The sequence below is a fragment of the Xenopus tropicalis genome, chromosome 5 (genome assembly GCF_000004195.4).
Source record: "Xenopus tropicalis strain Nigerian chromosome 5, UCB_Xtro_10.0, whole genome shotgun sequence".
Taxonomy (NCBI): Eukaryota; Metazoa; Chordata; class Amphibia; order Anura; family Pipidae; genus Xenopus; species Xenopus tropicalis.
The window spans coordinates 20,052,290-20,078,365 of record NC_030681.2 but is presented as its reverse complement, the minus strand read 5'-3'; the positions used below and the strand labels follow the sequence as shown (position 1 = coordinate 20,078,365).

The window sequence follows — 26,076 nt, the reverse complement described above, 5'->3', positions numbered from 1 at the left end:
CCAGTCATTGTACCTTTACTTCTCCTTTAAAAACATTTTGGCCTTGGTTCCCTAAAGTAAAAATGAGCTTAGTTTTAGTATTAATTTCTTCCCCCCCCCCAAGAGTTCATGATTCATTTATTGCAGTAGGAAAAATATGCAGTTTTTGTGGCAAATGAGCATACCATGACTATTCTGCCTTTAAATAAATTTATAAAAGTGGGGATCCAGCAACTGCCCAAAAGAATAACCCCTCATTAATTCTCATGCACCCACAAGTACACAAAATTAGTAAAGGAATGAATGGGAGGCAATTGCAAGTGTTTTGCTGCCCGTCCGCAGAGCTATAAAACATGCGGGGGTGACAAATGGTAGTGAAATTCCCCATAGGAAATGTCAGAAATGCACCTTGACACGGCCAGCAGCACACACATTATATATATTAGTGAATAATGTACCCCCTATTGTAAAATATAAGGATATTATAAAGACACCGAGGAGTTCCATGAGCATATAAAAGCACAAGGCTGAATGCAGTGTTTTTTTACAGGTCATGAAACTCCAACAGGGGGTACTTACTGTATTATGATACACATGTTTCATGTGAAATTACATCACTAAGTACCGTTTATTGGGAAATAACTTACAGAATATTCATGGCTCTTGTGTGTGTGTGATATATATATATGTTGCTGCTACATCACAGAACTCATACAGCCAAAGGCTTTTAGGGGGAGCTGAGAGGTGGCCAAGGAGGACCAAACATCTATTTTAGTTTATTATGGGTCTCCACAAGATTCCTGTTTCCCCAGGCTTCGCTAAACTAAAGGTGGCCAAACACAAACTGATGTTTGGGCCCTCCCGACCACCTGACCAATATCTGGGTGACAATTGGACAGATATTTATCAAGCAGGTTAGAAAATCTTATTTCTCAAAGACTAATTGGGCAAAAACTTGGTCATACCCTTTCTGTTGTTATTCTTTTGTACCCCTGTGCAATTTTTTCCCATTTCTAAACTGAAAGCAACCTTAAAACAGCTGTGCTTCAAATAATACAGGCCCCAGACTGATGCAGCATACAATGAATTCATGATATTAGCACCTTAGTGTTTTTTTGTTGTTGTATTTTTTTAAGGTGGCTCAACCACTAAGTGCAAATTTGTAATGGCATAAAAAAAAATGCAAAATTAAATTTTCTATACAATTTTACTAGTGAATCATTTGTTAAAAAGCACCCCAATAGGCTATAGGCAAAATACAGTACCCCCAGCGGACACAAGGATTCTGGGGATTGTAGTTCTGTAACATCTTGACATAAAATGGGTTAAAAAGAGGATAAATGAAGAAATTCTATGTTGCCAATCAAGAACTCAAATCAAAATGAAAACCCTCGCTATCTTATTAGCACCAACCCTACATTTTACAGCCAGCCAATGTGGATAGACGTTGTCGTGTAAATCTGCTAGTAAAATGATCCAAAAAAGAAATATTCACCTAACTCAGTCTTATTTGTGTTGTTTTCTTTTTACTTAATTGAGTTTAAGCACCAGTAGTTTAATAGCTTCTTTTTCTTGGTATTTAACACAATATTGCTGATTATTCTGTCATACATTTCAAATGAAGCTGAATAAAACACAATAAATGTTACCCGGCACGTGGGTTTGGGAGCTAAGCAACTGGTCTAGCGCTGCCTGCAGGAAATCTGGGGAGTCAAGGTTATTTTTTTTTTCTTTAATGAGGATGGGGGTCCTAATTACGTGTATTTGTGTTTTTTTTTAAAGTTACTGCACATTTGCGTATAGATATCTATTAGAAAGCCTTCTAAATAGCTCGCTCCAAGCTACAGCCTGGAAGGAGAAGCAAGCATTAGTACAATAATATATTAGTGTCGGCATTCAATAGAACATGCAGTACTGTGTTCTGCTTCATAGTTCCAAAGAATGCACTTCTGTCTCCTTACAGGCAGAATACCATTGACTGAAACATTTAAAGCTTGAAGTGAGATACTGTCATAATAACTAAATACAAGTAAATGTGCTTTATAAACTGATACACGTTAAGCATATCCTAAGTCTATGAGGTGCTATTTCAGAAGGTAAGGGGACCGGAGAACACAAATGCTGCGCCACTTTATTATTTAGACTTAATGGGTTCCCTTTCTAGCCACCGCACTCGGACTTTCTGTTTATAATGATACTCCTTGAGGAAGTCTTGTAGCATCGACGGCAGGGGAAGTAAATCGATTCCGTCATAGGTGGTGGACCTGCAGATAACCGCCCGGCAGATATACTGCAGACTAAAAGGGAAAGTTCTGTTCAAGGGGACGGTGAGCAAAGGTTCAAAAAACATGCAAGAACTAGGATCTTTGTAATGTTCTAAAAGCCCCGTCACGGTAGAGGAGTGAAATACACACGGGTCGTGAGCGTCGAAACTAAAGTTATGGTTCCACTGCTCAATGCGAGCGTGCAAGGATCGGTTGTAGCGTCGGAAGCTCACAGAGAACAGATAATCCTCTTGTGCAGAGTCCCTGAGCAGAAATGTGCCTTCCGGCCTGCCTTCCAGGAGCGCCTCGGCCTCGTAGCGATCCATGACTCCCCAATAACATGGGTTGCTTATAATCTCGATCAAGTCCGGCACCAGGCAGTGAATGTAGTCAATCTGCGTATGAACTTTCCAAGCCCCTTGTTTGGTAATTTGGGTATGGCTGTCTCCAGAAAACTGCCGTTGCTTCTGTCTCCGCGACTGCAGGCAGAGAGTGGTGGTATCTTCTTCAGACTCGCAACCACCTTGACAAACTGCATTAACATCCCCAGATATGTCAGCCATGCCAGGGGCTAATTTTGGTCCAAGCTTATAAACGGGATTCACTTGTGCTGTAGCCTCAAATGTGTGGATTTGGGCGTTCGGAGGTGGATCTACACCCTCTTCAATGCTAAGCCTGCGCCTTTCACGTAACCGATCTTCTTCGTCCTCAGCAGAAACCACCGACTGGTCAAACGTTTCCAAAAAACTTGAATGTGGGCTGACAGGGGCTGTATGTTGTTTTATCAGATGCCATTTTTGTGCCAGGTCTGACCCAGGGGGGAAAGGACATTTCTCAAGCATGAGCTCTGATAGATGAATTTTTCTCTTGTTAGTAAAGAGGGGCTTGGATGGTCTGTTATAGGTTCTGATTGGGAAACACAGGCCAACAGTCTCATTAAGCCTCTGCCTTAAGCTGCGACTTCCTACAGCTCTGCTGCCGATAGTCTCCATGTCATGGACAGAGTTTGCTCCATGCCTTCTTTCTCTCCTTTGAAGGCCACTCCTTGTTCTACAGATTTTTTTGTCAGGATCGAAAGAATTCTGAGTTTTAGTGGAGCAAGAATGCTTTTTCTTTCCACCCCATGGCGCATGGCGGGTGTAGGAGTCCCTGCGAGCTAAACGGGTCCCGGCACTCAGCCCCGAGTCGTTATCTCTCTCTACACTAATCTCGACAAGCTGAGGCATTTCACTAACACAGTTCTGATTCCTCCTACTTGAGCTGCTGCTGGGACTTAGCTCGGAGGTAATGTTCTGTTGCAATGGTCCAATAGAGAGCATGGCAGACTGGCCAGAAGCATTTTCATTTTTATCGATCCCTCCTAAACATCTGTTTGCATTAACATCAACGGTGTCATTTTGATTTGCCTCATCATCGTGGCTAAAGAGATTCTGGCATCGGTACTTAAAAGTGTTCCACATTTTTTCCACTTTATCCATTGATCAACTGATCTGCAAGAAAGAACAAACAGAATTACAAAACTAGAAAAAGAATGGAAAAGCATAACTGGAAGAGCAATGGACCTGGGCTGTTTTGCCTCGCTGGAAAATTTGCAACAGAGAAAAATCGCAAAACACATTGAAGTCAATGGGCATTTTTTTTGCGGTGACCTTTTCCTCTAGGGAGGCACAACATGACAATTTAACCAGTGTACCGATGCCTTAAGAGTGCAAGTCAATTCCAGCAATAAAAGATATTACTACAATTTGTAGGAACCCAATATACATCATTACATCAGTGTGGGTTGCAGCTGAACAACACAGGTTGGATATTCCTAGACAATATTCCTGGGGCATTCAGAATACAGAGCTTTTAACTCCTCGTCTGTTGATGGTGAGTACATATATTTATCTTCCAAAGGTGTAAACAACCCAGTGCTAACATGAAGAGATAAAAAAAGGGAAAACACCATTAAAATAAAAGGGCATAGCATCACTGTAATTATATATCCCTGCAAGCAGTAGTATTACATGCCCACCCAGTACTCTCCACTGCCGGCCCTTATGGCCACACCTTTTTCTTTCCACTTCAATGGACATGTGTGCCAGACAAAATCCATTAAACCCGAGCATTTTGAATAGAGCCACCTCCATCACTCCAGTATACAGTAAAAGAGAAGATTGCCACTTTAGTCCACTGGGGCCTCGCTAGAACTGCAAGGGAGTCTGGGAGAAACACTGCCCTAAAGAACAAAATGCAAAAATAATGTTCCAGCATGAAATAGAAATTAACTTTTCTACAGAAAATGAAATCAAATTTCCTGAAAAACAAAATAATATACCCAGCAACCATTTTAGCAGAAGTTCTATGTAGCTGAAAGGCATTTTTCCTTGAGTTGGAGAAAGTCTTGGCACTGACTCATGCCAAAAGAAACAGCGAGGCTCTAAAGTGAATGGATCACTGTTCCACTTCCTCTTGGCTAAATCCATGTATTTTACTTTCCAGTCTGAGCATTTACATCACATCTGGCCCTGCAAGAGTGGCCTTTACACTTCACCACTTTTATACTTGGAAACGTGAATTTGTACGAAAAGAAAAATACCAACCCGGGCAATCCAAGAAAATACACCACAGAGCTAAAACCAGCATGCCTCTCCCAGGTCTGGGTTGTCACTTTATAAATTATTCCCTAAATAGGCCGCATTAATTTGGGGACTTGTTTTAAGGCCACACAGGCTATTTGTGTAAGTTTGTTTGAAATGAAATAATGTCTGTAGGACAAGTCACCGCATCTTGGTCCACTGATCTTGAGCGATACCAATAGCCAACATCTGTTTTCTATAGTCAGACCAAGCTTCTCCATCCGCTGACAAGTAATGCAAGAAAACCTGGGTATTTGAATCAGTTGTCTGCCAGTTCTCTTTAATCATGTCACACCATTTGCTGGCAAACGTGGGGCTGCGCAGATCAAACAGTAACCCAAAGGTGTAAATTTTGTAATTTACAGTAGGGGGTACATTATCCCTTATAATACACAAGTGATACTCAGAGTTCCCTGTATAACTCAGCCTGCAGCCTTGTGCCTTTATATAGTCACAGAACCCCTCAGTGACTTCTAATATCCTTGTAATTTACAGTAGGGGGTACATTATCCCTTATAATACACAAGTGATACTCAGAGTTCCCTGTATAACTCAGCCTGCAGCCTTGTGCCTTTATATGGGCACAGAACCTCAGTGACTTCTAATATCCATATACCTTATAGTAATGGGTACATTATCCCTTATAATACTTGAGTGATACTCAGAGTTCCATGTATAACTCAGCCTTGTGCCTTTATATGGCCACAGAACTCCTGTTGTTTTGAACATCCTTATATTTAATAATATGATACTACCATAGACCTATAAGCAACTTCAACCATTAAATACTTTGTTTTGTGTTTTTTTCGGTTTCTTGCCTAAGGCAAACATTGAGCTGTTACCTTATTGATGCTACTGGTTCTTTATAGGATCACTTTTAGGCATATAGCCTACCTACCCCTGTGTATTGTGTGAATGTGTTAGAGTGTAACCCCCACTAGGGCATGGAATTATGACAGATTTCTTGAAACACAGCATAAATGTGCCAGCACTATGTAAGGTTAATAAAATAATACAAAACATATAGCTTTGGCTATCATGAAGAAAGGTGAGCTGTAGTCAGAATGGTATTTCATAAAGTAGGGGGTAACACCAAGGCACCATGCACCACCAACAGCAGCGGCATAGGGTGTATAAATAAATAATAATCGAGACCTCTCTGTTTACACACAAGCATTTAAAAACCCTGGATAAACATAAAAAATAATATATATTCCAAATCATGTGATGTTTGGGCACCTGCTTGCATGCACCTCAGGGCACACGTACAGGGTAGTTCAGAAGCCCGAGGTTCACCTTCTGCACTGCTGCCTGGAGAGACCTGTGCATGCTTTAGCCATGAGTGGGGAAAGAAGCTGCACTGTAGCACAGCAAATATGCATAAACCTATGAATTCTAAACCACTGATATAAAAAATGACTGCACTATTAAAAGCTTGTGTAAAAGTTAGATGGGATTGTAAAACATAGTTATGTGATAACAGCATCCCTATGTGCCCAGGGTGCCATGCACAAACTGGTGTTACAATGGCACTGCAGTGTTAAAGGGGTTGTTCACCTTTCAATTAACTTTTAGTTATATGTAGAGAATGCTGCTGTGAGTGCTAATGGCCTTCATTTTTTATTATTTGCGGGTTTTGAATTATTCAGCTTTTTGTTTGGCAGCTCTCTATTTTGAAATTTCAACAGCTATCTGGTTGCCAGTGTCCAATTTTTTTTACTCTGGTGGGTTTATTGAAGATTGGAAATGAAAAAACATACCTTTGACTTGAAATTAATACATGACAGAGATGATACAGAGTTCAATAACTGAGAATAAATTACAAGAATACAGGTCCAATTTAACCTGGCAACCAGGCAGTGATTTGAAAGAGACAGGGAAATGAATAGAGAAGGCCCTGAATAAAAAGGTAAGCAATAAAAAGTAACAATGACAATAAAATAGTAACCTATTCACCTCTTGTATCAGTTATTGATTGCTTTATATGTTACTCTGTATGTCCAATGTATGAAACCCACTTATTGTACAGCGCTGCGGAATATGTTGGCGCTTTATAAATAAATGTTAATAATAATAATAACCTCACAGAGCAATCATTTTTGGCTGCTGAGGTTGGTGACCCCCTAAAAGCGGGAGTGAGTAGAGGAAAACAAATAATTCAAAAAACTATACAAAATAAAAAACAAAGACCAACTGGAAAGTTGGTGATAACAGGCTATTCTATAACATACTGTAAGTTAACCTATGGTTAACCACCCCTTCAAGGTGCCCATACATGTAAAGATCCGTTAGTTTAGCAAAATTACCCCCAGGTCAATGAGGTCTTTGCAGAGCCAATGGCAAATAGACTAATTTACAGGTCATCTGTGGAATAGATATCTGTCCATCAGCTGGGAAGCCATCGTACCCTCGTCAACAGAACTGACAGTAGCAGCCAACTTGGCAGCCAATGTCGGCACGTGTGGGGCAACATAAGGGGCATATGGACAGATCTGATCACCAATGTAGCTGTATATATATATACGAGTTGGAACAGGAACAAAACTGACAGACAAAGGGCTGTGCTGTTTGCCCATAGATCATTGTTATTGTTTTCACCATTTCAGACCTGGACAAAACTTTTTATAAGAAAGTCTAAAGCCAAATGCACAAAAGCCCAAGCTGCAAAGACATGGGACACTTACTAAGCGTACAGCAGGCACCTAGTATCATGAATTGTATTACAGAGCAGGGATTTCTATTGCAGGAATTTATAGCCTCGGTAGAATCCTTCTCATACCACATTAAGCTTGGTGTAATTCACTGCCAAGCCCTTTGGCAGCTCAGACATTAAATATGGGTCAGGCCTATGTGTTTAATTATGGGTGTGATTGGATTGAGTCTGTTAATATAAAAAAAAAGGAATTAAAAGGAGTTTAAAGGACAATAAAAAAGTAATGAGGTAAACATCTCATGCTCATGGTGTAAAAGCGCTTTGCATTTTTGTAGACAGCACATAATAGGGATCTCAAGTAATACACTACATAAGTACAATACACACAACAGGGCCTCACATAAGGCATTAAAGGGCCAATACAGTGTACAAGCACAGTTAAAGCAGGTACAGCTCATTGTTTGTGCTATATAGTCCTTCTGTATATCTGCTTTAATTGTTATTGGCTGGTTCTGCAATTCTGTTTGTAATGGCTATTGCCTGCGCATTTCAGCCTAGCAAACAATATGGCAGCCTCCTAAGCATTGCCTTTTTTACCGAGTGATATTATGGGTCGCTTTAACCCATGCAGTTGCATTCCCTGTCTTTTCCCCTCAGCTGCAGCAGAAAAGCACTTGATCAATCTGCAAAGACAAAACGCATTATCTCTGTAACTAAGAGGGATCTCCCTGCCAAACATAAAGAACTACATCTTTAGTCTGACCAGCTGTGCATTGAAGACGTCTAGCCAAATCTCCTGGATATAGGTAAGGGGATTATAACAAAATAGCATGGCTATGGCCAGGCAAGCCCTAGCCAGACAACGGCCAGGCAAGCCCTAGCCAGACAACGGCCAGGCAAGCCCTAGCCAGACAACGGCCAGGCAAGCCCTAGCCAGACAACGGCCAGGCAAGCCCTAGCCAGACAACGGCCAGGCAAGCCCTAGCCAGACAACGGCCAGGCAAGCCCTAGCCAGACAACGGCCAGGCAAGCCCTAGCCAGACAACGGCCAGGCAAGCCCTAGCCAGACAACGGCCAGGCAAGCCCTAGCCAGACAACGGCCAGGCAAGCCCTAGCCAGACAACGGCCAGGCAAGCCCTAGCCAGACAACGGCCAGGCAAGCCCTAGCCAGACAACGGCCAGGCAAGCCCTAGCCAGACAATGGCAGCTAAGACAAGCATAAAACTGTAAGAATCTAAGGGAAAAAACAAAGAAAGAGGAAAATGATTATACAAAGGGCAATACACAGGCAGTGCTTTGCGATATTACACTGGCCACACGCAATGGCACGATGCTTTGACAGACCTGATTTTCTGTCCAGAGAGACCAAGTGTTATCCAACATAATAACGGAACATAGTGTCAAAACTGACTCTCCCCAAACGATTATGTGTCAGGCAAGTGTGGTATAAAGCACCCATACCATTATAAGTTGTATGTGTTTTGGCCTTAAAGGGGTGTCTCACCTTTACGTTTTTAGTATATTATCAAATGTCCAATTCCTAGCAACTTTGCAATTGTTTTTTTTTTTTATGATTTATTTTTTTATGGTTTTTGAATTATGTGCCTTCTCCCTTTGTCTCTTCTCAGCTTTCAAATGGGGGTCACTGACCTCAGCAGTCAAAAACTATTGCTCTGTGAGGCTGCACTTTTATTGGTATTGTTATTCTTTATTTCTATGCAGACCCTCTTCTAGTCATATTCCATTCTCGTTTACACCATGCATGGTTGTTAGGTTAAATAAAATAGCCTAGCAACCAGATAAGCTCTTGAAATAAACTGGAGAACTGCTGAATAAAAAGCTAGAAAGCTGAATAAAACCTTAGAAAATAAACACTTATTGCAAATTGTCTCAGAATATCAATGTCTACATTCTACTAAAAGTTAATTTAAAAAGGTGAATGACCCCTTTCATAGGAGACATGAAAGTAAAACTCAATGGGGGTGTTTAGCTATGTTATATGTTCACTCATTCCGACTTACAAGGTAACTTGCTAGTAGGGAGGTTACACTGTATATTGTTATCTGGGACACCTTCTTTTTTGCACCTAGGTGAGGAATTTGGTAAAGTTTAAGGAATGTTACCAATGTTGCTACATGCTGGAAGGAATACAAGCAAAGCTGCTTGGTTTTGTTATGTTAGCCATCTGTAAAACAGACCCATGGCCCTTTAAGACTTGCATGTCGTAACAATGAGACTTTCTTATCTTAAATTTGCTGAAAGTGGCAGAGGCACCCGAGCATAAAACAGTCTCTTTGTAAATAACACACTATTTAATATTTTTCTCCTGCAAATCATACAATCATACATCCCACTTAACAGAATTCTGATCTGGGTGCACATGTATCGAAGGCTGAAAACACAGCTCATCATCCCCAGCTCTCTATTTGTGCAGAACTTTTATTTAGCAAAGGGGAAAAAACCACAGAGCTCTGCCACTAAAATTGTATGCAAGTGAATAGAGTTGGGTGAACTTTATTTTCACTTAATAACTTCTAGTACTGTATGTTATAGAAGGCTCTATTCTTAGCAGATTTAAAATCATTTGCCTCCCTCCTCTGTCTCTATCAAAATGCTTCTGCTCCATGAGGCTACAGTATTACTCATTTCTTATATTTTTGCATCCAAACAATTGCTTGGTTCCTAGAGTAAACCTAGGAACCCTAGCAACCAGATAGCTGCTAAAATTGAGAGAGAGCTTCTTAATAAAAACACTAAATGACAATAAGAAATAGAACATTTAGAACTTAACAAATCACTGTCTACATTGTGTCACGGGGGGCTTGGAACAGTCATGCTGGTTGCAGAAAGAAACAGTGCCTTTCAGTGACCAAGTAATCAAGATTTTTCTTTACATTTTCAGCTCTAGATCTAGTTTGTGTGTGTGTATATATATATATATATATATATATATATATATATATATATATATATATATATATATATATATATATATATATATATATATATATACACATACATACATATATGTATATATATGATTTTGTTTGTTCTACTAACAGTAACCATTTATATCTTCTCATTTCTCTAATTGGCCAGTCAGCAGGGCTGCATATTTTTGGCTTCAGGTGGATGAAAAACGCCAACCGCTTATTGGTTGAAATGCCTTGCTGCCAAGATACAAATTTTCCCTGTGTTGGTAAATGAGTCGCACTGTCTCGCTCAAGTAACCCATTCCAACAACTGATTTCATTTTTAGCAACTGTGACAAGACATTAAAATGCTATGGGAAAGTCAGCCCCTTGCTTCCATATAGAAGCAACATTTGTTTGCTGGGGACTGTATTACAAAGCCATATGGCACCTACTACATGCAACAACCCACCTGCCCAGCTGCCTTTGCCCTCTTGCTTGATCAGGTAGCACTTGAAGCCTTGCCATTACATGCTCACAGAGCCAACACTATTAGGCATATAATGCCAGAGCAAGCCGCAGCACAGCCAGATGAAATACTTATATAAAGCCCAGAGCATGTCAGTTGATGGTAGCTAAGTGGGTCAGTTTCCCACCTCAGAGCAGCTGTTAGGGGGAAGCCAGGGACTAATTCCGCTCCTGTAGCAGCAGGACAGCTAAATATTATTCATTCATCTATTTGATGGGCTCATGGGTATAATCTGTTTTTTCTGTCTGAGCACGCTTTAAGTCTCTGCACTCTGATTAACAAGAGCTGGCAGAGAGGGAGGACAAATAACAAAATAAAAGATAAACCCAAGCATGGCAAGATTTGATTTTTTTTATGGCAGAATGACAAAAAATGGTACAGCAACAAAAAATGTTTTCTGTTCCTGCGTAATTACCTTAATGATGATATATCTGAGCCCCATTCTCCATTGTGGAATATGAAAGTTTACCAGCTTTAATAAACAGGGAAATTAAAGCATATTTGCGTGTCCTCCTTTAGTGCAGGGATGCCTGTAAGCGATGCGAACATTCCGGTTCCAAGGCAACAGGATCACAAGATTGAGTGCCGAAAAGATGAAATCTCTCCGATTCTGATAGAAATTGGCCCGCTGCTCAGAGTGCAACAGTAGGTTCTGGAGGGGGAGAAAAAAAAAATAAAGGGAGTTTAGATACTAAAGCTTAAGACTTGCAGGAAAATGTATCAATGTTTATCATCAGGTTCAGAGTTGGACTGGCCCACCTGGCATCCTGGGCCCACACCCTCAACAATTACATACAGATAGAAACCTATACAATTTGGCACTATGTGGGCCCATAAAAGACATACAGAGGGGCTGATGGGAACTCTCAGGCTGGTTCTGGCGCTGTGCAAGAACCTCTGATTATATCCCTTTGCACTCTATATTCTAAAATGGCAAGTATTAAAGGATAAAGAATGGTACAATCACTGAAGGGAGGGTGCCAAATGTTATACCCCCAGTGATTGTAATAACTTAACTGATACCCCGGCCCAGCGCCCCTGAGAAATCTGCATAGCCTGGGGTACCTGTGAGCGAACAATCCTTATCCTTCTGCCTTCTTTCTTCACTATTCTGGGGCCTACAGATGCCCAGTAGAGTGAAAAGTTGTTAAAGTTTGGCTTTTCACTCCACTGCACATGTGCAAGCACTTAAACAAAGAAGAAGGAAAAGGATCACTTGCCCACATGTACCCTGGGCCTCAAAGTACAATTAAAGGGGTAGTTTACAATTTAGTGATATTATTTTTGCCATTTGTTCTTCATATATTTTTTCCAATACTTTAGCTTTTCAGCAGCTCTATAGTTTGGATTTGCAGTAGCTACCTGGTTGCTAAGGGCCAATTTACTCTAGCAACCAGTAGTTTGACTGAGAGACTGTATAAAGAATAGGAGAGGGCCTGCCCTGCCCATTAGTATGTGTGAGATTATAAAGCAACGCATATGCCTTTCCACCAGTGATTCACTTTGTTGCAGGTGGACAGGCATTTTGGGGTGATTATGGCGGTAGCAGGCGACTAATCTTCCTGTCGGACTTCAGTACATGCCCCTGGTTGCTCTGGCATTCTTACATATCCAGGAATAAGTGCAGGCCAAAAACCCTAAGGCTTGTGGTGCAAGGGGAGATTTGTCGCTTGCGGTTAAATCGCGGCTACCACAGGCAACAAATCTCCCCTGAATGCCTTCCCATCAGCAATAAAGTAATTCGCCCGAAGTTCCCCAGTGCAGGAAATTTCAGCTGCGATTTAACCACAGATGTCAAATCTCCCCATGTCCCATCAGCCTAATGTGCTGCACTCCAGGGTCTTTGCCACTCGGCCTGCCTAGTAACTGAGTTCTAGTGTTTACAAGGAAACACATGGAAGGGAGATTTCACTACTCTTTAGCAGCATAGGCGCTGGGGGTATTTCTGTGTGGTTTAAAACACAGAATAGGGAAGGAAATATCTAGAAAGAGATCATCATACGGAATGCTTGGGACCTGGGGATTATCGGTAATGGGTTTTCCCATCATTTGGAGCAATGTGCATAAAATCTACTAAGAGAAATCCAATTAAAGAACCCAACCCAATAATTGTGTCATCCACAAAGATTCTTGCAGTTACCATCCATTATCTTATTACAAAGAAACAACTAATTGGGTAAAAAAGAAAAAGCAAGGTAAAAGGCCGCGCTGGATAATAGATCACAAGCCTACAAGCAACCGGCCACTAAATGTATCTGAAGCTAAACAAGTGATTATTTTACTTGTAGCACCTACTGTAAAAAGAAGGGGAGCAGCAAAATCTATGAAGGACTAACAAAATCACCTGGGATTAACAGGGCAGAAATTTTGTATGGAAAAAACCTGAATCCTTATCAGGACACCCAACCAGTAATTTATATCAGACATACTTTGACTACTGAGGTCAGACATATAGAATTAATGTAAGTGCACGAGGCACGCCTGTACCATTAATCCTGACGCCAAAGTGCTGGTCTATAAATGTCTGAATTAGGAGAAGGTAGCAGTACTGGTCTCCCACTAGCTGGGCCAGCAAGTTCACCTTCGAGTTAACTTTTAGTAGGATGTAGAGAGTGCTATTCTGAGACAATTTGCAATTGGTCTTCATTTGTTATTGTTTGTGTGTTTTTTGAATAATTTAGCTTTTTGTCTAGAAACTCTCCAGTTTGGAATTTCAGTAGGTATCTGGTTGCTGGGGTTCAATTGCCTTAGCAACCAAGGAGTGGTTTGAATGAGAGACTGATATATTCATAGAAGAGGACCTAAACAGAAATATAAGTAATAAAATGTAAGAACAATAATAAAACTGAAGACTCAGAGAGCAATAGTTTTTCTGGCTGCTGGGTTCAGTGACCCCCCCCCCCATTTGAAAGTAGTAATAAATCAGAAGAAGGGACATATTTCAAAAACTATATAAAATAAATAATGCAGACCAATTGCAAGCTGCCTAGAACTGGCCATCCTATATAACACATTAAATGTTAACATAAAGGTGAACCACTCTATGATTAAGTACCCGCTTTTTGGCACAAAATGCGTCAGGCTGTGCATGTTTGAGATGTTTTTTCTTTAAATAAAAAACAAACATATTTTAATTGCACCACAGTTTGCTAAGTGGCCCAGTATTTTCCAGTGCCAGTCCTTTTCTCATTTTATGAGGTATTTTCTTTAAAACCAGTCCTAGATTCCAGTTGTATATTTAAAGGAGACATATCCTATAACAATTATGAATGTACCAGTGAATTATATTCCTCTAGATATAGAGGGATTGTGCTCAAAAAAGTTCTGTTTCAGACTGATTTATTGAGAAATTCCCCCAAAACCCCACTAGCCCCGCCCATCTGTTCCACTTCCTGCTGGCTGAATTCTCTGGATGTGCAGGGGGGCCAGCGGCCTCTCAGTACAGGCACTGTAGGATAGGAACCAATCAGCAGCTAGGCTGACCTGATAGGGAACTGAAGCCTATCTTTGCTTGTGTGAGTACAAGGTTGTGATTGGCTCTCCCCCTCCTACTGTGCTTCTGGCAGGGACCGTTAGGACACGCCCACCCTTGATTTCAAACATGGACAAAGAACTGATAAGATCTATAGGGAGTTCCAATAAGAGGCCATTTTTACAGATAGGATTATTATTCATTATTGCCTACAAAATTATGGTTTTTCTCATGTATCCAATATATCTCCTCTAAAGTATCATGGCAACTGACCCACAAACCCTTCCTGCACCCCCACCTTGGTATCTGCAGTTTCAGCTCACAACTTGACACCCTACTCTAGGAATGGCAAATAACATGCAATATTTTAGCTAGGTTGTCCTTTCACAAAAACATAGGAACTTGGCTTAATACTTGCAGATGGAATCATGCACAAGCAATAGTGTGAGTTACAGGCACAAATGACAAGCCCTAAATTGTAAGTAAACAATGACATCTGCACCATCAGTTAAATGCGCTGTGTTCCAGTTCTGACCAGTGACAGCCAGCACTATGAGGATGACACAGATTCCGCAGTCAGGTACAGCTACCTGTGCACAAAATCAGAGCCTAAAGGCATCTTGCTTCATCTTTCAGCTCATTGTGTAGCAATGTCATCTCCAGTTCAGCCATCAATTACCTTGATCTTTTAGCTGTATTTCCTTCTCTCCAATACCAAGTAAATTCTTATATCTAACTCATCTTATTTTCCCCACCTTTTTCACATACCACAAAAATGAAGGGTTTATAAAATAATGAATTTACAGTTCTAAAGCAAGCGATGACCCAGTATATTACAAGGTAAAAGCCAGAAACAAAAAGTAAACACAAGTTGAATTTGTGGAAACTGAACTAAAAGACTGGTAATGGAATATCTGAGCGTGTAAAATCAGTTATGGCCAAAACAGACTAGCAATTCAGCGGAACAGAGATGCCTCCCAAAATGGTCTCATCCAACATTTTCCAATACATTTCATTTTAGTCTAAGTAACAGTAAAGTGTGCTGCCTGGATGTCATCGGGCCTGTGGGAAACCAGTTATACAATCCTGATTTACATCTTAAAGGACATGTAAACCCCCCCAAAAAAGTTTTTGCCTAATAAAAGAAAACACAATTCCAAGCAACTTTCCAATGTGAATGTATTGAAAATGTTTAGTGCTTTATAAGTTATTGGTAAATGTAACTGCTATTTTAAAACAATGTTGCAAAGGTCAGTCTCCTTCAGCAAGACAGGTCTGTCAGTCTGCTGCCTTGTGTTACATTGTTTCGACTGCCAGAGCCAAAGCAGAGAATAGAAAAGGACAGCCAAACACTGCTTCTAATAGCATTTATATACAGTGGCTTGCAAAAGTATTCGGCCCCCTTGAACTTTTCCACATTTTGTCACATAACAGCCACAAACATGAATCAATTTTATTGGAATTCCACGTGAAAGACCAATACAAAGCGGTGTACACGTGAGAAGTGGAAGGAAAATCATACATGATTCCAAACATTTTTTACAAATAAATAACTGCAAAGTGAAGTGTGCGTAATTATTCAGCCCCCTGAGTCAATACTTTGTAGAACCACCTTTTGCTGCAATTCCAGCTGCCAGGCTTTTAGGGTATGTCTCTACCAGCTTTGCACATCTACAGACTGAAATCCTTGCCCATTCTTCTTTGCAAAACAGCTCCAGCTCAGTCAGATTAGATGGACAGCATTTGGGAACAGCAGTTTTCAGATCTTGCCACAGATTCTCCATTGGATTTAGATCTGGACTGTGACTGGGCCATTCTAACACATGGATATGTTTTGTTTTAAACCATTCCATTGTTGCCCTGGCTTTATGTTTAGGGTCGTTGTCCTGCTGGAAGGTGAACCTCCGCCCCAGTCTCAAGTCTTTTGCAGACTCCAAGAGGTTTTCTTCCAAGATTGCCCTGTATTTGGCTCCATCCATCTTCCCATCAACTCTGACCAGCTTCCCTGTCCCTGCTGAAGAGAAGCACCCCCAGAGCATGATGCTGCCACCACCATATTTGACAGTGGGGATGGTGTGTTCAGATTGATGTGAAGTGTTAGTTTTCCGCCACACATAGCGTTTTGCATTTTGGCCAAAAAGTTCCATTTTGGTCTCATTTGACCAGAGCACCTTCTTCCACATGTTTGCTGTGTCCCCCACATGGCTTGTGGCAAACTGCAAACGGGACTTCTTATGGTTTTCTGTTAACAATGGCTTTCTTCTTGCCACTCTTCCATAAAGGCCAACTTTGTGCAGTGCACGACTAATAGTTGTCCTATGGACAGATTCCCCCACCTGAGCTGTAGATCCCTGCAGCTCGTCCAGAGTCACCATAGGCCTCTTGGCTGCATTTCTGATCAGCGCTCTCCTTGTTCGGCCTGTGAGTTTAGTTGGACGGCCTTGTCTTGGTAGGTTTACAGTTGTGCCATACTACTTCCATTTCTGAATGATCGGTGGAACAGTGCTCCGTGGGATGTTCAAGGCTTTGGAAATCTTTTTGTAGCCTAAGCCTGCTGCTTTAAATTTCTCAATAACGTTATCCCTGACCTGTCTGGTGTGTTCTTTGGACTTCATGGTGTTGTTGCTCCCAATATTCTCTTAGACAACCTCTGAGGCCGTTACAGAGCAGCTGTATTTGTACTGACATTAGATTACACACAGGTGCACTCTATTTAGTCATTAGCACTCATCAGGCAATGTCTATGGGCAACTGACTGCACTCAGACCAAAGGCGGCTGAATAATTACACACACCCCCCTTTGCAGTTATTTATTTGTAAAAAATGTTTGGAATCATGTATGATTTTTGTTCCACTTCGCACGTGTACACCACTTTGTATTGGTCTTTCACGTGGAATTCCAATAAAATTGATTCATGTTTGTAGCTGTAATGTGACAAAATGTGGAAAAGTTCAAGGGGGCCGAATACTTTTGCAAGCCACTGTATACAAATAACTGTAATAAATGTATATTGGATAGTTGCTTAGAATTATATTTTCTTTTATTAGGCAAGAAATTATATTTTGGGTTGACTTGTCCTTTCAACCCTTTAAATGTACATCACCTCTAGTTGGCCACCTATTTTTTTTTGTTTCCCTAGAGCACTGGGAATCAAGCTAAATGTGGCCAAGCACACTGCTATGCCTTTATACCATGGCTGGCCATACATTGAACAAATATTACACAAACACAAAAGAGCAAATCTTTCCCCAATGTGGTGATATCGGACTGATCCAATCATTTGACCCTAGGGATCACAATGACAGGGGTACAAGCCGCGGGAACAATGGATAGCATCAGCAAGCCAATGCAGTCATCTCTCCGACAAGATTTTAAAACCTGACCTATCAATATCTGCCAGATTTTCGCCCAGATAATAGTCAGGTAGATGCCCGTCGGAGTGCCCCGTACACGGGCAGATAAGCTGCCAACTAGGACTGAAGGAAACAAACCAGCAGCTAAAATCTACCCATAAATGGCCATCTGACCTGCAATCAGAAGGAGCCAGCGCTACATATTAGAACTGCTTTCAGGTAACCTATTGTTTCTCCTACTCCCATGTAACTGGAGGAGTCCCAAGCTGGACTTGAATTTCTTACTATTGAGTGCAATTCTGATACCTACTGGGAGCTGCTATCTTGCTCCCTTCCCATTGTTCTGCTGATCGGTTGCTGGGAGGGGAGGGATATCACTCCAACTTGCAGAGCAGCAGTAAAGTGTGACTGAAGTTTATCAGAGCACAGGTCACATGGCTGTGGCACCCTGGGAAATGAAGAATATGGCTGGCCCCATGTGAAATTTCAAAATTAAATATAAAAAAAACAAATTACAATGCAGGATTCTGCTGGAGAAGCTCTATTAACTGACGTGTTAACACAGTATTCCTTTAAGGTTAAAAACGCATTTGCAATCCAAATCTTACCAAAAATTAATGTTTAATGCTTCCAGAAGCAAGCAGTAGACCAAAAGGTATTCACCCAAATCTCACATAACCGATATTCTGTTGGGGGGTATTTACTGCTTTGAGCCCCCCCACAAAAGTGGGCCAGTAACCACTGCAATAGTACATGAAAGTGATATCACATATGAGTAACAAAGCACACTCAACACCCAGGTCATCAACCACGTGGATCTACGTTATTTGGTCCTTTATAACTGGCCTTCAGGTGACAATCAGATAAGTCAGACATAAGGCCATTTATGGCTCACTTTACATATGAATGAACCTTACTACTGATAAGGATTTCTGCAACTTTTCTTAATACCATCTATATGTGTAACTATTCCAAGCAATCTCTTTCTGCTCATGCCCCTAGGATTTATACCTGGTTCAATTTGCAGCAAGTGTTACATTGGCAGGAATACAAAGTGTTACACAGGACTGATGCACTTTGGAGGAAACGTGAAAAGGGTTAAAAATGACAATGACTGCATGGTCCATGCTGCCTTTGTGAGGGAGTATTTGGCACTGCTAAGCTCTTCTATCTTCAAATGAATACATTCATAGAGATTTTTAAGAACCGTGGAAAAAAATAGGGGCAAGTACACATCCATGCACAATAAATGTATGTATTTTTGCTCCAAAGCGTAGGTTTCATGTGTTATTAAACAATGCTAAGGTACCACGACTGTCTTTAAATTAATTTGCTAATCTGTTAAAAAAGAAAGCAAATGCTTATATATACATATAAAAAGAAAACTGTGTTTAAAGAAAACAGTGAAGGAAAAACAGGAGGTGGGTGTGAGCAGGCTGCCCTGGGCACTAACCACACAAAGGGGATGCACATGCGAACGGCTGGCACTGAGCAGTCCAGGAATTCCTTGGGCAATGCAGGTATATTTGTCTGCACAACATTATCAAACAACCGATTCTAAACTGTAGATATAATACTGTAGATATAATTAAACAATGTTATAATGGACAGTTCTATCCGACCCTCCGTGCACTCCACTGTACCCCATTAACCGACAATAAGAGCGCTTAGGCATATGTATAATTGCATTAACATTAAGTGTTACGATTTGTATCTACGAGACATACCTTTATAGATAAGAAGCGAATTTCATACCATAGGGAACGCAGAGAAGTGGCAGGAGCTTCAGTGCTGCAAAGCTTTCTAAAAAGGGGAGTGTACGGCAAAGCCTTCAGCATTGGGAACAAAGGGAAAGTAATCGCTCTGCTACAACACACAAGCAATCTGCATGCAGGAGCAGCTATGATTTCCATTGTCCAATGTTTCCCAGTAAATTGAGATATGACCCAAATACAAATTTAATCGGACATTTGGACCAGTTAAAAAAAATAAAAAGGTGCTATAACTACCCAGGTCCATAGTCAGCATTAGATTTGTTAAAAAAATCAGATTAGAATTAAGTTAGGAAGGGGGTGTACCTAATGTTTTTATGAATAAGCTAAATAGAAAAAGGATATTTATCATTAACAATTACATATAAAGAATGCCACATGATACTTGCTATGACACAGGTCATCCTTCAGAAGGCTGGTAACACGACAGTGAGCTACTATCGCGACAGACAGTGGGCTACTAACTCCGGATTCAGACACAGCACTTTTACGTTACCCAGGGATGCAGTGAATCCAAGATTTGGTTTAGGATTCCTATGAATCCCAGCAGGATTCAGTACAGGTATGGGATCCGTTTTCTGGAAACCCGCTATCCAGAAAGCTCCAAATTACGGAAAGCCTGTCTCCCATAGACTCCATTTTAATCAAATAGTTCAGATTTTTAAAACTGATTTCCCTTTTCTCTGTAAAAATAAAACAGTACCTTGTAATTGATCCCAACTAAGATATAATTACCCCTTATTGGAGGCAAAACAATCCTTTTGGGTTTAATTAATGTTTAAGTGTTTTTTTAGTAGACTTAAGGTATGAAGATCCAAATTACGGAAAGACCCCTTATCTGGAATACCCTTGGTCCCGAGCATTCCGGATAACAGGTCCTATACTGTAGAAAGCTTGGTGCTCAGCAGAACTAGATCAAAATTACAGAAGTAATGTTAGCATTTTGCTCAGAATTGAATGTGGCTTTTAAAGCATTTTGAATGGAAGAAGCATAATTGAATGGGCAAATTAGGAATTTGATTCAGTACTTGGTCAAATCCTAACATTATGGATATGGTACATGCTCACACTGAACCCTTTTTTCTGCCATGTGTATAGTACATGAGATACTGTGTCCCTTATTCTTTGATTTTTTGTCTTAGCTATACTCAATGTGCCGGCTTTTAGCAAACATGCCATTGCAAGGTATACAGAAAAGATGGCAGGCATTGGTGCTTATCACAGCTCACACAGTGCATATACCCATGAAACACCAGAGAAGGGCGCCTTTTAAAGATTCAAAAAGGAAAGGGGGCTGTGACAGCAACCCAAGGCCAAGTTAAAATGTATAAGCACAGTGAAAGTGCAACCAATCTGGCCAAATCAGCTGTTTGTAGCCTATGAACAATTGGCTGCCTTCAAACAAAGGTGATGCCACTATAATATATATAAACTGATGTCACTATAAGGGGTTTATAGCAGGCTGCTAGCCAAATGGCCTGTTTACCCAGGTTAGGATAACTTATATATAGGTTAGGACCTATAAATGTTTGGATGCCAGGTATCCTGAGGAAACTAGCAGCATCAGATAACTATGACAGGCAGGTAGCACTCAAGGCAACTATACATGCTCAATTATAACGTATGTGCTGCAAAGCAGGAGGGTTTGATTGTGCCATTAATTGTGTGTAATTTTATGCACACTTCACAACTGTGTAAGCTGATGACATAATAATTGTGCAAGCCCACAGCATGGAAGAAGCGCTGATGCCAATATACCCTGGTAATTGCAATACCAGAACACAAATGTGAGGATGTTCCAAAATGCACCATTTATCACAAGCCTGGATATTGTAATAGCTTGGTTCCTATGATAGGCTGCTAGCCCAATACTGATAAATGCTCGATCCCTTTGACAAGCTGCAAGCACTAATGCCAGTGCATGCAGGTTTCTATGACTAAGTGTTAGCCCAGATGCCAGTAGTCACAAGTCTATTAACTGGTCCCTAGGAGTGCAGCTGTTAGCCTGGATACTGATATTCAATGGCCCAATGATAGGCCCTTGTGCATAGGTTCCTAGGGATAAGCTTAGCCCAAATGACAGTGTATGTAAGGGCCCCTGTGACTGCCTGCTAGCCTAGATGCAGGTATATAGTGCTCCCTCTGGCAGACATCTAGCCCAAATGCCTACAATTCATAGATGCATAGATACACTGGCCCCTATGATGGGCTGTTGGATGCAGGTATATCCAGTTCCCTCTGACAGACATCCAGCCTCAATGCTGGTTATTACTGGTCCCTAAAACAGGCTAATAGCCACCTGCATACATAAACTGGTCACTATGACAGACGGATAGATGCTGGTATATCCTAAAACCAAGCTGATACCCCAGATGCTGATATAAGTGTACTTATGACAGGCTGATACCCCAGATGCTGATATAAGTGTATATATGACAAGCGGATACCCCAGATGCGGATATAAGTGTACTTATGACAGGCTGATACCCCAGATGCTGATATAAGTGTATATATGACAGGCTGATACCCCAGATGCTGATATAAGTGTATATATGACAGGCTGATACCCCAGATGCTGATATAAGTGTACATATGACAGGCTGATACCCCAGATGCTGATATAAGTGTATATATGACAGGCTGATACCCCATATGCTGATATAAGTGTATATATGACAGGCTGATACCCCAGATGCTGATATAAGTGTATATATGACAGGCTGATACCCCAGATGCTGATATAAGTGTATATATGACAGGCTGATACCCCAGATGCTGATATAAGTGTATATATGACACCCCAGATGCTGGTATAAGTGTATATATGACAGGCTGATACCCCAGATGCTGATATAAGTGTACTTATGATAGGCTGATACCCCAGATGCTGATATAAGTGTACATATGACAGGCTGATACCCCAGATGCTGATATAAGTGTATATATGACAGGCTGATACCCCAGATGCTGATATAAGTGTACTTATGATAGGCTGATACCCCAGATGCTGACATAAGTGTATATATGACAGGCTGATACCCCAGATGCTGACATAAGTGTACATATGACAGGCTGATACCCCAGATGCTGATATAAGTGTATATATGACAGGCTGATACCCCAGATGCTGATATAAGTGTATATATGACAGGCTGATACCCCAGATGCTGATATAAGTGTACTTATGATAGGCCAATACCCCAGATGCTGATATAAGTGTATATATGACAAGCGGATACCCCAGATGTGGATATAAGTGTATATATGACAGGCTGATACCCCAGATGCTGATATAAGTGTATATATGACAGGCTGATACCCCAGATGCTGATATAAGTGTATATATGACAAGCTGATACCCCAGATGCTGATATAAGTGTATATATGACAAGCTGACACCCCAGATGCTGATATAAGTGTATATATGACAAGCGGATACCCCAGATGCGGATATAAGTGTACATATGACAGGCTGATACCCCAGATGCTGATATAAGTGTACATATGACACCCCAGATGCTGGTATAAGTGTACTTATGACAGGCTGATACCCCAGATGCTGATATAAGTGTATATATGACACCCCAGATGCTGATATAAGTGTACTTATGACAGGCTGATACCCCAGATGCTGATATAAGTGTATATATGACAGGCTGATACCCCAGATGCTGATATAAGTGTATATATGACACCCCAGATGCTGGTATAAGTGTACATATGACAGGCTGATACCCCATATGCTGATATAAGTGTATATATGACACCCCAGATGCTGATATAAGTGTACTTATGACAGGCTGATACCCCAGATGCTGATATAAGTGTATATATGACAGGCTGATACCCCAGATGCTGATATAAGTGTACATATGACACCCCAGATGCTGGTATAAGTGTATATATGACAGGCTGATACCCCAGATGCTGATATAAGTGTATATATGACAGGCTGATGCCCCAGATGCTGATATAAGTGTATATATGACAGGCTGATACCCCAGATGCTGATATAAGTGTATATATGACACCCCAGATGCTGATATAAGTGTATATATTTCAGGCTGATACCCCAGATGCTGATATAAGTGTATATATGACAGGCTGATACCCCAGATGCTGATATAAGTGTATATATGACAGGCTGATACCCCAGATGCTGATATAAGTGTATATATGACAGGCTGATACCCCAGATGCTGATATAAGTGTATATATGACAGGCTGATACCCCAGATGCTGATATAAGTGTATATATGACAGGCTGATACCCCAGATGCTGATATAAGTGTATATATGACAGGCTGATACCCCAGATGCTGATATAAGTGTATATATGACAGGCTGATACCCCAGATGCTGATATAAGTGTACATATGACAGGCTGATACCCCAGATGCTGATATAAGTGTACATATGACAGGCTGATACCCCAGATGCTGATATAAGTGTATATATGACAGGCTGATACCCCAGATGCTGATATAAGTGTACATATGACAGGCTGATACCCCAGATGCTGATATAAGTGTATATATGACAGGCTGATACCCCAGATGCTGATATAAGTGTATATATGACACCCCAGATGCTGATATAAGTGTACATATGACAGGCTGATACCCCAGATGCTGATATAAGTGTATATATGACAGGCTGATACCCCAGATGCTGATATAAGTGTATATATGACAGGCTGATACCCCAGATGCTGATATAAGTGTATATATGACAGGCTGATACCCCAGATGCTGATATAAGTGTATATATGACACCCCAGATGCTGATATAAGTGTATATATTTCAGGCTGATACCCCAGATGCTGATATAAGTGTATATATGACAGGCTGATACCCCAGATGCTGATATAAGTGTATATATGACAGGCTGATACCCCAGATGCTGATATAAGTGTATATATGACAGGCTGATACCCCAGATGCTGATATAAGTGTACATATGACAGGCTGATACCCCAGATGCTGATATAAGTGTATATATGACAGGCTGATACCCCAGATGCTGATATAAGTGTACATATGACAGGCTGATACCCCAGATGCTGATATAAGTGTATATATGACAGGCTGATACCCCAGATGCTGATATAAGTGTATATATGACAGGCTGATACCCCAGATGCTGATATAAGTGTATATATGACAGGCTGATACCCCAGATGCTGATATAAGTGTATATATGACAGGCTGATACCCCAGATGCTGATATAAGTGTATATATGACAGGCTGATACCCCAGATGCTGATATAAGTGTATATATGACACCCCAGATGCTGATATAAGTGTACATATGACAGGCTGATACCCCAGATGCTGATATAAGTGTATATATAACAGGCTGATACCCCAGATGCTGATATAAGTGTATATATGACAGGCTGATACCCCAGATGCTGATATAAGTGTATATATGACAGGCTGATACCCCAGATGCTGATATAAGTGTATATATGACAGGCTGATACCCCAGATGCTGATATAAGTGTACATATGACAGGCTGATGCCCCAGACACCTATATAGAATGGCTGCCAGATAACAGTATATACAGACAAACTGTCAGTTGTTACATTACCCCGAGTCTAATGCTGAAGAGGCTGTATTACATATATATGTAGATACACATACCCCTATATCAGGATGATAGCCCAGATTCCAGCATACACAGGTGCCTACTGAATGCAGGTATATAGAAGATCCTCCTTCGGAATAGATACCGATATATATATATAATAACCGATATAATATAACTATATAATAACCTGGGACAGGAAACGAATCAAGTTCCCTAACAAGTAAAACAAATCATTTGGGAATCCCACTGACCGTGAAGTTGCCACTGTCTGTCTGTGAAATCGGCCTGAAGCAAAGAAACATCCCCCGAAGCTGCGGACTGAGCGGCCCGGAACCTTCCGGCCTTCCCTTCGCCCCCTCCGGCCGATTTTAGGCGATGAAAACCCACTGTCCCAAAGCGGCCACTGCAAGGCCCATGGGTTTCCAGCCACCCCGTTGGTGACTTCCGGCAGCGGCTACCGTGGGCCGGGGTGCTCGGTGGCGGCTGGGTGGGCTCTCCTGCAGGCACTATGGAGGCAGTACAGCATCCCAAGCCCGACAGCGACAGAAAATATCCAACCTCCGACTGGCAGCGAACGGCACCCAATGGAACGGTGGAACGGCACCCTTAGCCAATCAGAACAAGGAAAGGGAAAGACAGCGTGGCTCCGACAGCTGCAGCAGCCAATCGGCTTCCTGTTGGCTGCCAACCATGCGCAAAAGGGGCGGAGAGTGCGTTAAGCTTGGTGGAGAGGGCGGAGCAGTAACCCGGTAGCATTAGGGCTGAGGGTTGTCAGTGTAACAGAGGCGGCGGCCAGGCGACAAGGCCTGACAGGGATTTAACTCTTATATTGTGGCTGTTTGTACAGTCCAACCTTGTTAAAGGCCGCGGGGGTGATGAGTGCAGCGAGTGAAACTTGCAGTTAGCAGATAGAAAACAAAGCTT

At 41.3% G+C, this 26,076-nt stretch overlaps 1 protein-coding gene across 2 annotated transcripts; it reads right to left on the bottom strand.

Annotated features, from left to right (window-relative positions):
* Positions 1-1,167: 1,167 nt before the first annotated feature.
* On the bottom strand, positions 1,168-25,797 carry socs5 (suppressor of cytokine signaling 5). Of its 2 annotated transcripts, XM_012963030.3 has the most exons (3): positions 25,404-25,797; positions 11,374-11,610; positions 1,168-3,733 (listed from the first exon to the last, which is right to left on the bottom strand). In XM_012963030.3, exon 3 carries the CDS (start codon positions 3,719-3,721, stop codon positions 2,114-2,116), a length of 1,608 nt encoding a protein of 535 aa, XP_012818484.1. In that variant the 5' UTR covers positions 3,722-3,733; positions 11,374-11,610; positions 25,404-25,797; the 3' UTR covers positions 1,168-2,113.
* Positions 25,798-26,076: the final 279 nt, after the last annotated feature.